Genomic DNA, 12,888 nt, shown 5'->3' with positions numbered 1-12,888 from the left:
CTGTCTGTTTGTCTGTTTGTCTGTATATACAGTATGGTGTTTAGTTTGTCTGTCTCTTTTGTCTTGCTTCCTGTTTACTCGTCCATTTTTGTCTGTCTATCTGTCTGTCCTTTGCATTCAATGTTGATCATCTTGCCATACAAGTGCAACATATACGACAGCTAATTATGTCGTCGTAACCCACATGTTACTCTCGATACCAAAAGAGAGTAACACACATTATAACTGCTACCGAAGCTATGATCTAGAGAATCTAGCAACAGTAGTAAAGGCCTGGAAGTTTGACGGTTGTTGGTTGTTTGAGCGGATAAAATGTGTTGACCGTAAATTGATTATGATCTGTTCCTATGTTTTATTCAAGAGTTGGCATGTGTGTACACTTACCCACAGTCCACTTGTGGGAGTGGCGTGTGTGGGGAACTCCCATTCTATATACAGGATGCACTTGTATGCATAACTTATACAGTTATAGTACTGCTGTTTCTAGATGTTGCAGGCATTGCTTTGTGTGTATGTCTGTTTGTCTGTTTGTTTGTTTGTCTAAGTCTGTTTGTTTGTCTGTCTGTCTGTTTGTGTGTCTGTCTGTCTGTCTGTTTGTCTGTCTGTCTGTCTGTCTGTCTATGTTCATTGACTGTTATTGTTATGCATACGTAAAGTTCGCGATTGTTATTGGTAGAGTTAAGAGTTCAAATATAACAATCTGTCTGTCTGTCTGTCTGTCTGTTTGTGTGTCTGTCTGTCTGTATGTATGTATGTATGTATGTATGTCTGTTTGTTTGTGTGTGTGTGTGTGTGTGTGTCAGTCTGTTTGTGTGTCTGTTTGTCTGTCTGTCTGTCTGTTTGTCTAAGTCTGTCTATTTGTGTGTCTGTCTGTTTGTTTGTTTGTCTAGGTGTCTTTCTGTCTGTCTGTCTGTCTGTCTGTCTGTCTGTGTCTAAGTCTGTCTGTTTGTGTGTCTGTCTGTTTGTCTGTGTGTCTGTTTGTTTGTTTGTCTAGGTGTCTTTCTGTCTGTCTGTCTGTTTGTCTGTCTGCCTGTCTGTATCTTTGTTTGTCTCACTCTCTCTGTCTATGTGTCTGTCTGTCTGTCTCTTTACTTGTCTAAGTCTCTGTCTGTTTTATGTGTCTGTCTGTTTGTCTGTCATAGTTCTAAGTCTCTCTGTCTTGTCTAATTAAGTTTATCTGTTTACAAGGTCGTAAATTTAATTAATTAATTACTAATTAATTTTTTGTCAAGTAATCACAGTGCATGGATGCTTGTATCATATGTAGCATACCCAACTGCTCTCGTAATAATCACATTGTCATAGCAACATGTAACCATATTGTCACACTGACGTACAACATCATTCTACATCATGTTTCTCATCCGTTTCAGGTCTCAGTGTCTCTTCAGACCTGGTGGTCCCGAAGACGAGAAGGACCCCTTGTTCTATAGAAAGCTGTACCCTCGTATCATATCCGACATAGAAGTAAGGCAACACTCTAGTCTGATATCACAATCACGACATCAACGTTTGCATTTGTTCTCATAGAACATGGAAGCAAACTGGAGGAGCGGACGACACGTTCTCAGTCGAATTCAGTGTCGAAGCGAAATGAGCAAGGGCGTTTACTGCCTACAGTACGACGACTCGAAAATCGTCAGCGGACTCAGAGACAACACAATCAAGGTTGATATCAATTTTTAAAATTAATGATTAATTTATGTGATTGTTGTGGTGTATACAGATATGGATGAAGGATAATTTGGAGTGTGCGAAGGTGTTGACTGGTCACACCGGTTCGGTTCTGTGTCTGCAGTATGATGAGACTCACATCATCACGGGGTCCAGTGACTCCACCGTCAGGTCGGCCGAATTTATGAGATCTCTTGCACCCGAATTGTGTCCCTGCAGTGGTGGCCGAGTGGTTAAGGCGTCTGACTCGAAATCAGATGGGGTCTCCCCGCGTAGGTTCGAATCCTGCCCACTGCGTCGGATTTTTTCTTTTTATTCTTTTTTCTTCTTCTTTTACTAAACAGACGTCTTGTAGTGAAGTTGCTTTTGTGTTGTTTAAACGACGTATTATCGCATTATTGCGAGTCCCTTTTGCTCAAGAGTGTCATGTGACCTGCACGTGATTTGAGTAGGCGTTGCCTATTTCCGGTTTTTGTATGTTACTCGCTTGGCTTCCATATTCAGTAGATGTGTAGAAAAGATTGCATGCGTTGATATCATATGCTAATCTGAGAGTAATGTCTTGTCTGTATGTTATGCATTCTATACGCTTTTGTTTGTCGGTTGATTTCAATGTCGAGGATCTGAAATCTTTTCTAATTTATTTTGTATGCATTTCGCACACTTTGGTTTGTTTGTTCTTGCCACTGGGTGGAGTGTTCAACAGTTGGGTTTGATATCAATTATTAATTAATTTATTGGCATTGCAGGGTTTGGGATATCGAAACCGGCGAGATCGTCAACAAGCTCATACATCACTGTGAGGCCGTCCTACATCTGAGATTCCAAAACCAGCTAATGGTCACATGCTCAAAGGTAAGCATAATAATATATTTATACCACGCCCACTTAACAATAAAAAATTTTAATGGTCACGTGTCCTGATGCGATATAAGGTAATGTATACACGTAAGTGTCCAGCCAACTCGTGTGTGAACGTGCACTATCCGGCCTCAGCTACAAGAATGGCAGTTAATATTAAAATGTATTTGTAAACGAGAGATAATGTAGCAAAAATTAATTAATAAATAAGTAATGTTAATAACTAATATTAAATTTATTTGTAAGCGGCAGATAGTGTAGCAAAATTTTTAATTAATAAATAATTTTAATAATCAATAATAATTAATTAATATTGGATTTTAGGATCGGACTATTGCCGTGTGGGACATGCACAGCCCGTTTGACATCACACTGAGACGAGTGTTAGTCGGACATCGAGCGGCCGTTAATGTCGTTGATTTCGACGATAAATATATCGTGTCCGCATCAGGGGATCGAACCATCAAGGTATGATGATGTCATCAACGTGATCGTCTGTTGTGATGTTGTATTGTTGTGTTGTGAAGGTGTGGAAGACAGAGACGAGCGAGTTTGTACGGACTCTGCACGGGCATCGACGTGGAATCGCGTGTCTACAATACAGAGACAACTTAGTAGTCAGTGGGTCTTCAGATAACACGATAAGGTAGGGACCTGTTGGTTAATAGTTTTATTTTATTTTATTTTATTGTGTAATAAGAATTGATTACTTGTGTGTGTGTGTGTGTGTGTGTGTGTGTGTGTGTGTGTGTGTGTGTGTGTGTGTGTGCGTGTCTGTCTGCGTGTGTGCACGTGTGTCTGTCTGCGTCTGTCTGTCTTTGTCTGTCTGTCTGTGCGTCTGTCTGTCTGTGCGTCTGTCTGTCTGTGCGTATGTCTGTCTGTGCGTATGTCTGTGTGCATGTGTGTGTGTGTGTGTGTGTGTGTGTGTGTGTGTGTGTGTGTGTGTGTGTGTGTCTCGGTCCGTGTGTGTGTGTGTGTGTGTGTGTGTGTGTGTTGGTCCGTGTGTGTGTGTTTATGTGTGTGTCGGTCCGTGTGTGTATGTGTGTGTGTGTGTGTGTGCGCGCGCGCGCACGCACAAATTCCTAATTTTATATTTCAGGATGCTAGATGTTTGTCATGTAAAGTGATTGGTTGCTTGGCTGTGTAGATTGTGGGATATTTCTTGTGGTGCTTGTCTGCGGACGTTAGAGGGTCACGAGGAGTTAGTTCGTTGTATACGGTTCGACTCGAAGAGGATTGTTAGTGGAGCTTATGACGGGTAGGTTGCCATGCATGCAACACACACACACACACACACACACACACACACACACACACACACACACACACACACACACACACACACACACACGTGCACACACACACACACACACACACGTGCACACACACACACACACACACACCACGACACACACACGTGACAGACAAGCAGACAGACAGGTGGAGCAAGCTTCACTACAGACTCAAGTGACAACCTACGTTCACGTCACTCAAATAGTGATTTCTTGCAGAACCATCAAAGTTTGGGACCTCGAAGCAGCGCTGGATCCTCGAGCTCCGGCCAATACCGTTTGTGTTAGAACTCTTGTGGTGAGTCTCATCTTTGTTGTCTGATTGGACTTGTCATTCTTTCTTCTAGTGTCTGTCTGTCTGTCTGTCTGTCTGTCTATCTGTCCGTCTGTCTGTCTGTCTGTCTGTTTGTGTGTGTGTGTGTGTGTCCGTCCATCTGTCTGTCTGTCTGTTTATGTGTCCGTGTGTCCATCTGTCTGTCTGTCTGTTCATCTGTCTCTGTCTGTCTATATGTCCGTCTGTCCATCTGTTTCAGTCTGTTTGTCCATCTATTTGTCCGTCCGTCTATTTGTCTGTCTGTCCATCTGTCTCTGTCCATCTGTCTGTCTGTGTCTCTATCTATCTGTCTGTCTGTCTATCTGTCCGTCTGTGTGTGTGTGTGTGTGTGTGTGTGTGTGTGTGTGTGTGTGTGTGTGTGTGTGTGTGTCCATCTGTGTGTGTGTGTGTGTGTGTGTGTGTGTGTGTGTGTGTGTGTGTGTGTGTGTGTGTGTCCATCTGTGTCTGTCTGTCTGTCTATGCATGTGTCTGTGCATCAGTCTGTCTGTCTGTCCATCTGTCTGTCTGTGTATCCGTCTGTCTCTCTCTATCTGTCCGTGTTTATCTAAATTATCTGTTATTTGCAGGAACATACAGGTCGAGTTTTTCGTCTTCAGTTCGATGACTTCCAGATCGTTAGCAGTTCTCACGATGACACAATTCTTATCTGGGACTTTTTGAATGCCCCAAATACCGATCAGCCATCGTCAAGCCACTTCCCCTATAATTCGCCTTCAAGCCAACCAACCACTCCAATCACTCCAAGCCAATCCATCACGCATGTCAAATAGTTGATTATTTATCTTGTCTATTTTCATTAGAACTTCCCGCTTCTACTCTAGTTCTGATATAATATACCATGTGTACAGTGACTAGAGCTTTATAGAGCTAATAGTAGTGAACGAATCTTTTGGTTCATTACAGTTATGATAACATCAACTGAATTACGAATAATAACTAAAATTAGAATGTCCACGTGGTGTGTGTGTGCGTGCGTGTGCGTGGCGACTGATGCCATGACGTCATTTTTCCTGCTTTAATTATCAGAGTCCCGTATCAATCCGTCAACGTGGAGTGTGTAGTCCAGTACAAAGTCAGAACGGTTCAAGTCTTGGTAAATTGGCCGTCTATATCATTATGTATCGATCATCTTTCTGCCATGAGAGACAGACAGCAGTCCTAACCGGTACCTACAAGTAATTAATTAAATTCCGTGTGTTGTGATTTATCTCTATTCCCTGCCTTTACACGTTGTGTTTCCTGTATTTGTAGCAATCTATGTTGCCAAACAGAGACGGGGGAGTATCCGGTATTGTGCTGGTTGTAACGGGATTATTGTAAAGACGGAACATTCCGCTATCCTATAGAAGCTGCACACACTTGCTTGTTCAGTCAGTTGAGATTTGATTGCAGACCGTGAGAGGATCGTTATGAGCGGCAGTGACTTGAAGAAGATTTGTTTTGCTAATCCAACATGTTGGATGTTCACATTGCTGACAGCTTTAGTGATCACTAATATTGTATTCAGTGCAGTTGCTTTCTTGTCAATAAGACAGCTGAAAAACGACGTTCTAGATATTCAAGAGCAGCAGACAGTAGCAAGTGAGATGAAGGAACAAATAAGTGACATGTTATCAGAGTTTACGGCAGAAAGGGAGAAAAGGTCAGCATCCACTTCGTCGTCTCGTCTAGCAGTTGATGTTGGGTCAGTGTTTGTATCAGCAATCAAAAGCATGTGCAAACCAGAACAAGCTGTTTGCATCCCTGGAGCAAAAGGAGAAGCTGGACAATCAGGTAGAGACGGGTTGCCTGGTGCTACTGGTAGAGATGGTCCCGTGGGTTTACGTGGTCCACCTGGTAAGCCTGGAGCTAAGGGAATGGGATTACCTGGAAAGCAAGGTCCAATAGGGATACCTGGTGGGAAGGGAGAGAAAGGAGAGAGAGGGGAGAAGGGAGGGAAAGGACACATCGGAGGGCAAGGGATACAAGGGGTTAAAGGAATTCAGGGAAAGAAGGGAGAGCGAGGGGACAGAGGTGAACGAGGATATACTGGTTATAAAGGGGAGAGGGGAGAAAAAGGGAGGGCTGGAGACAAAGGAATTAAAGGGGGCAAAGGCAACAAGGGGATACAAGGAGAGAAAGGAATACTGACTCTGCCAAGTCAGTGTAAAAAAGGACGTCATAGAGTGTTACATGACACTTGGAGGAAAGTCTCATCAGAAGTAGACGAGTTTGGCTATCATCGTGATACAAGAGAAAAGAATTTTCAACCAGGATGGTATGTATTTGCTGATAGTATTGGAGGTCAAATGCCTCAGACATGCCCACCAATGCATCATTGTGGAACGCACGCACCAGGATGGCTGAATGGAACTCACCCAACTGCACTGGGAGAGACCAGTAAAGAAACAGTTTGTTTTCATTGGAATAACAACTGCTGTAAGTGGCACGTGACTGTTGAAATCACAAACTGTGCAGGAGTCTACGTGTACAATCTGCCCGAGGGACCGTGTGAGTGTTGGCTAGGTTACTGCAGCGATGCATAACAATGAGAAACTTGTAGCAAATGTTACTGTATATTTTTCTACTTAAAAAACAAACAAATAAAGACACACCTGTAGGCAAAGTCTTTCCCTTGGATATAAGATCTGTTCCATCCATGATCTGGACTACTTCTGCCCCAATTCTCATTCTACTGCTGCTTGCTTGAGTAGGCAATTAAACTGCACACAGCACAACCACTACTAGAGAAATACAGTTAGTTAGGCCAGACCATTAACTTTGTATGCTTGGATTTGCCAGTCCAGTTTTGAGTTTGACTAAAATAAAATAAAATTTAATGTAAGCATGCGTAATGATATGCTTGCAATAAAAAATTTGGTACATAAACGGTACATCCTATGAGTAAGTATCCATGACTCCACAAGTGTGTTAACTTAACAATGAATGCCGTACAGACTGTTTCCACATTCCACTGGGTATCAGCATAATTTGTTTTAATGTCCATTTTGTTACCTCACGTTTGTATAGGCAATGCAATGAGAACTGCGCATGCTCAAAATGTCACATGATCATTACTTTCCTATTTCAGTATGTCGATCCGATTTTCATGTCCAAATATCTGAGCATAAAAATTTAGTTGGTCTGGCCTTACAATAAACAAACTATAACATTCAAATGTACAAATTGTTGAATGTAAGTTTAGTTTTGGCCAAGGGGAACACCTTGAGGCCTAGCGCTATGTAGGGTAAAGCACTAAGCAATATTCAAGTATGTATTATAATCGTACATATGCATGCATGTAACACAGCATAGCAAAACATCAAACCTAACAGTAAGACTGGTACGTATATATTCGTGTCTCTGTAATATTACAGAGACTGTAGTAGACAGTGAGACTTAATTAAGTCTCACTGTCTACTACAGTAATGAGCATGTGATTCTAGTATGTCTAGCTGGTCACTTGACAGCTTCTCAAAGTTTTCACTAGTCGTACCTAGTAATTTCTCAATCACAGCTAGAAATAGTTGCAGGGGGTACGTACCCCCAGTGCCCTATGCGTACATACATCACGTTACCACTAACTCCAACATACACTGAGAATCAATGTGCATGCTGAACTGTGTGACCTTACTACAGATAATATAACGTAAATTTAAAAAGATCTGTTGTAACAAACAAACAAATTAACAAATTTAATTAATATAAAACATTTGCATGTACAGTATGTGTGAAGTAAATTAATTGTGTTAACTCCATCCAAGTGCGATTACATTCTCAACTGCTTCATCTATAAATATTGATACCATGCACTCATCAGTTTCTTGCCAAACCATCGACTCTCTCAGCAGCAGGTAATTTGGTATACAGGACATTGACACCGCAACTTGTCTCGGTCTTGATTCCATGCTGACACACACAAAAACGTAGCTTCGAGCCAGTCTCGCCCCGCCCCGCCGTTCCCCGGATTGTCACTCTGGAGGATTGACAATCCGGGGAATGACGAAGGCGGGAAGAGACTGACTGAAGTCTGACCCTAATCCCGCGATACGTGTACAGTACGTACCCGCGGGATCCCTCCCGAAAGTATGACGCGGCGGTAGGGTCTGGCTACGCGAGACTACACTATAGCTCTGAACAACGCATAGTCGCGGCATTGCGTTGCCGATCCAACACGTTCTCTTTTCGCCTTGCGTACAGATTTCGTGATAGTCAATGCAGTTTGCTTTCTTGTCAATCAGACAACTGTAGACGATACGAAGAATAAGCTCGAGGATAGTGAAAACACATGGCAGCAGATAGTGAGAGGAAGAGCATCAGATGAGTGACATGCTATTATAAGATGCAGCAGACAGAGACAAGAGATTACCTTCCGACCACTTCATCATCTCAATTACCAGAACTGTTGATGTTGGGTCAGTGTTTAAACATCAGCAATCAAATGTGCAAACCAGAAGTGCAAACAGGAAGAGACGGAGAACCCGGTGATGACGGTTTGCCAGCTATAAAGCCAGGTTGCTGTTCTGTATGGCAGATTGTGTTACCAAACATGGCAATGTGATAGATGGGAGGAGTGGCATGTGTTGTACTCATAACAGAAGGATTATTGTAAAGACCGAACATCCGCTGTCTACTAGAGTTTATAAGCTGAACACTGGCTTGTTCAATCAGTTGATCGAGATTTGATTGCAGATGTAGAGAGGATCATTATGAGCAGCAGTGACTTGAAGAAGATTTGTTTTGCTAATCCAACATGTTGGATGTTCACATTGCTGACAGCTTTAGTGATCACTGATATTGTATTCAGTGCATTTACTTTCTTGTCAATAAGACAGCTGAAGAACGATGTTCAAGAGCAGCAGTTGGTAACAAGTGAGGTGAAAGAACAAGTAAGTGACATGTTAGCAGAAAATGCAGCAGGAAAAGAGAAAAGATCAGCATTGTCTCCCACTTCATCGCCTCAACCAGCAGTTGATGTTTTTGTATCAGCAATCAAGAGCATGTGCAAACCGGAAGGAGCTGTCTGCATCCCGGGAGCAAAGGGAGAAGCTGGACAACCAGGCAGAGATGGGTTGCCGGGAGTAAATGGATTGGCAGGAAGAGATGGAAAGCCTGGTAGAGACGGCTTGCCTGGTACAACAGGTGCTACCGGCAGAGATGGACCCGTGGGTTTACGTGGTCCACCTGGTAAGCCTGGAGCTAAGGGAATGGGATTGCCTGGAAAGCAAGGTCCAATAGGGATAACTGGTGGGAAGGGAGAGAAAGGCGAGAGGGGGGAGAAGGGATCGAAAGGGTTAAACGGAGAGAAGGGAGAAGTTATATTGCCAAGTCAGTGTAATAAGAGCAACCATCAAGTTTTAAATGACACTTGGAGAAAAGTTTCATCAACTAGAGATAAGTTTGGGCATCGTCGCGATAGAGAAGGACATTACGGATTTCAACCAGGATGGCATGTATTTGCTGCTAGTATTGGGGGACAAATGCCTGAGACATGCCCGCCAAGAGAACGTTGTGGAACGTATGCACCAGGATGGCTGAAAGGATCTCACCCAACTGCGGTTGGACAGAGCAGCAAAGAAACAGTTTGTTTTCACTGGGATAATGGCTGCTGTCACTGGCAGGTGACTGTTGATATCACCAACTGTGGAGGATTCTATGTGTACAAACTGCCCAATGAACCGTGTGACTGTTGGTTAGCTTACTGCAGCAATGCTTGATGTGACATGCAATTAATTGATGGCAAATAAAACTTAAATGTTAGCAAAAATTACTGTACAATTAATTGATGGCAACTGCAACTTAAATGTTAGCAAAAGTTGCTGTATATTTAATCGTCTACTGTTGCGCAAAATCAAAGCCATCGTTCACAGCTTTTGTTGTATATCAGAATGGGTTCATTGTAGTCTTAGAAAACTTCAATGCAATGAAACGATTAGTGTCTTACATGTCTACACGACTTGCATCAAACACTCAACCAGTTGTTGTCTAGACCAGTTGAATACAAGCACGGATAACAAGTCAGGAATGAACACATTCAATCTTATTAATGCTTGCTTTTAAAGCCACTTTACATCGTCTAGAAATGCAGTACCTAATACAATAATAATTAGTGTGCCCTCTCTACAATCTGATCAAAATGTCTTAGTGATCGAGGATCCAAAATTAAATATCAGAATATTCTAATGTCTACAACAAAACTAGTGTTTCATTTCAAACGTACTTCTTCCTGAACTATACAACGCAGTTTAACACTAAAGCTGTACAGCAAATTTTAAAAAGTATCAAAAGTTTGAGTCCTCTCTCTAGCTAGGACATAATTGTCTATGAATATGCTCTGCTGTTTCTCTGTTTGTGCGGGGTTCTAAGGGCATCTCTACCGTTGCTATTCATCGCAGTCAACCCCACCTCTAATCGTCCTAGTAGCAGCTGCCCAGACTGCTGAATTTGAATTGTGAGAAAGATGGAGTTAGGTGTCTAAGTTCGCGTGCAGTAGTCTTGCCTTGTAATAACGTTGAGTTCAGTTAACTAGAACCAGAACGCTATGCCATGACGTCATTTTTCCTGCTACAGATCCCGTATTATCCGTCAACCGTCCAGATGTGCCCGTTCGCTGCAGGGAAGTTGTATAGTCTATTGTACAGTTAGAACGGTTCAGCTCTAGGCAAATTGGCCGTCTACTTACCACCACGGTTCTCTTTCTACGCGTAGGATGAGAAATAGAGAGAACTCGAGCAGTCCTAGGTAAGTAAATTCCATGTGCTGGGATTTATGATATCTTTATCTCCCTGCTTCTGCACGTCGTGTTTCTTGTATTCTTTAGCAACCCGTGTTACAAAACACGGCAATGTGACAGACAGGGAGTATAGGCTATCAATTAATTAAGTGCACTTGTAATTAACGGAAGGATCAATATTGTAAAGACGGAACATTCCGCTGTCAACTAGAGTTTATAAGCTCGATGCACTTGCTTGTTCAATCAGTTGAGATTTGATTGCAGGCTTAGAGAGGATCATTATGAGCAGCAGTGACTCGAAGAAGATTTGTTTTGCGAATCCAACATGTTGGATGTTCACATTGCTGACAGCTTTAGTGATCACTAATATTGTATTCAGTGCAGTTGCTTTCTTGTCAATAAGACAGCTGAAAAACGACATATTAGATCTTCAAGAGCAGCAGACAGTAGCAAGTGAGATAAAGGAACAAATGAGTGACATGTTACCAGAGTTTAGAGAGAAGAGGTCAGCATTGTCTTCGACTTCATCATCTCAACTAGCTGCTGATGTTGGATCAGTATTTGTATCAGTAATCAAAAGCATGTGCAAACCACAAGGAGCTGTTTGCATCCCGGGAGCAAAAGGAGAGGTTGGACAACCAGGAAGAGACGGCTTACCAGGGAGAGATGGAATTGGACTTCCAGGTAGAGACGGCTTGCCTGGTACAACAGGTACTGCTGGCAGAGATGGTCATGTGGGATTACGTGGTCCACCTGGTAAGCCTGGAGCTAAGGGAATGGGATTTCCTGGAAAGCAAGGTCCAATAGGGATACCTGGTGGGAAGGGAGGTAAAGGAGAAAGGGGGGTAAAGGGAGGGAAAGGAGACATTGGAGGGCAAGGGATACAAGGAGTTAAAGGAATTCAGGGAGAGAAGGGAGAGCGAGGTGAACGAGGATATACTGTTTATAAGGGAGAGAAAGGGGAAAGAGGGCTGACTGGAGAGAAAGGAATGAAAGGGGAGAAAGGCAATAAAGGGATACAAGGAGGGAAGACAAAACTGGAATTACCAAGTCAGTGTAATACGACAAACCACCGAGTCTTGTCTGACACTTGGAGAAAAGTTTCATCAGAAAGAGTTTGGTCAAAACTTCGTTATGACAGAAAGGGACATGATGGATTTCAACCAGGATGGCATGTGTTTGCTGCTAGCATTGGGGGACAAATGCCTGAGACATGCCCACCAATAGCTCGTTGTGGAACATCTGCACCAGGATGGCTAAATGGCTCTCACCCAACTATCGTTGGACAGACCAGTAACCAAACAGTTTGTTTTCACTGGCGCAAGGATTGCTGTAACTGGCAGACGACTGTTGAGATAACCCACTGTGGAAGATTCTACGTGTACAATCTGCCCAGTGAACCATGTGGCTGTGACTTAGCTTACTGCAGTGATGCGTAACGTGGCATGTAAATAATTGATGGCAAATGTGAAATGACGAAGAGCTTGTAATGTTAGTAGCATATGTTACTGTACAACTGTGTATGTCGTCTGAAAACCGAATAAAACCAAATTATAGCCATACTATTGCATTTGTCTTCATTCTATGTTAATCACATCACAGTTTAATTAATAATAGCTTTACCCCCATTATCATTCTATCCTAACCTATTCTTATAAGGGTAAAGTCGCCTAGACGTGGACACCGCCTAAAGGTGAACAGTTGAAGTTTCACTTCTTACCACGGAACGATTTGGTCATCAACCGCGACGCGGTTTGTTGTAGTAGCAAGCACTGCGTCGTACCTTCTCGGGACAGGACGCTCTTCCAGTTGACGCCGCGTTTTCTCACTTTTTCCCGTATGTTTAGACAGTAACCTCGACTATCCTGCCAATGCGAAATCATAACAATCGTGCAGCGTTACATATTCAACGCAAGCAGTCACCGTTGTACGTTGGTTGCACAGCCTATGCCTTACTCTACTGTACCATGCAGATTTCTTTATTCACCTTTATGAGCAACGGCTAGAATCGAGCA

At 42.8% G+C, this 12,888-nt stretch overlaps 3 protein-coding genes and 1 non-coding gene across 5 annotated transcripts in view; all 4 read left to right on the top strand.

Annotated features, from left to right (window-relative positions):
* LOC134197648 (F-box/WD repeat-containing protein 1A-like) overlaps positions 1-5,109 on the top strand; it is a 6,880-nt gene extending 1,771 nt beyond the window's left edge. Inside the window, exons 4-12 of the mRNA XM_062666997.1 lie at positions 1,374-1,467; positions 1,531-1,668; positions 1,727-1,845; positions 2,424-2,529; positions 2,860-3,003; positions 3,063-3,181; positions 3,683-3,793; positions 4,047-4,125; positions 4,728-5,109. Coding sequence (XP_062522981.1) covers positions 1,374-1,467; positions 1,531-1,668; positions 1,727-1,845; positions 2,424-2,529; positions 2,860-3,003; positions 3,063-3,181; positions 3,683-3,793; positions 4,047-4,125; positions 4,728-4,931 — 1,114 coding nt within the window. The 3' untranslated portion in view covers positions 4,932-5,109. The remainder of the gene's footprint in view (positions 1-1,373; positions 1,468-1,530; positions 1,669-1,726; positions 1,846-2,423; positions 2,530-2,859; positions 3,004-3,062; positions 3,182-3,682; positions 3,794-4,046; positions 4,126-4,727) is intronic.
* On the top strand, positions 1,890-1,971 carry Trnas-cga (transfer RNA serine (anticodon CGA)). The gene has a single exon. It is a non-coding gene; the product is annotated as a tRNA-Ser (tRNA).
* An 84-nt stretch (positions 5,110-5,193) lies between the features above and the next one.
* LOC134188255 (macrophage receptor MARCO-like) lies at positions 5,194-6,728 on the top strand. Of its 2 annotated transcripts, none has more exons than XM_062656454.1 (2): positions 5,194-5,326; positions 5,413-6,728. In XM_062656454.1, the coding sequence occupies exon 2, from the start codon at positions 5,571-5,573 to the stop codon at positions 6,684-6,686; it is 1,116 nt and encodes a 371-aa protein (XP_062512438.1). In that variant the 5' UTR covers positions 5,194-5,326; positions 5,413-5,570; the 3' UTR covers positions 6,687-6,728. The 2 variants fall into 2 exon arrangements, with proteins under 2 accessions (XP_062512438.1, XP_062512446.1); XM_062656462.1 differs by having other exon boundaries at positions 5,201-5,336.
* A 1,754-nt stretch (positions 6,729-8,482) lies between these two features.
* On the top strand, positions 8,483-12,429 carry LOC134194351 (uncharacterized). The gene is made up of 3 exons (XM_062663282.1): positions 8,483-8,654; positions 8,833-9,846; positions 11,138-12,429. The coding sequence occupies exons 1-3, from the start codon at positions 8,483-8,485 to the stop codon at positions 12,310-12,312; spliced, it is 2,361 nt and encodes a 786-aa protein (XP_062519266.1). The 3' UTR covers positions 12,313-12,429.
* Positions 12,430-12,888: the final 459 nt, after the last annotated feature.

Source organism: Corticium candelabrum, chromosome 1 (assembly GCF_963422355.1).
Source record: "Corticium candelabrum chromosome 1, ooCorCand1.1, whole genome shotgun sequence".
In the NCBI taxonomy this organism is placed as follows: domain Eukaryota; kingdom Metazoa; phylum Porifera; class Homoscleromorpha; order Homosclerophorida; family Plakinidae; genus Corticium; species Corticium candelabrum.
This window is presented reverse-complemented; position numbering and strand designations above follow the sequence as displayed.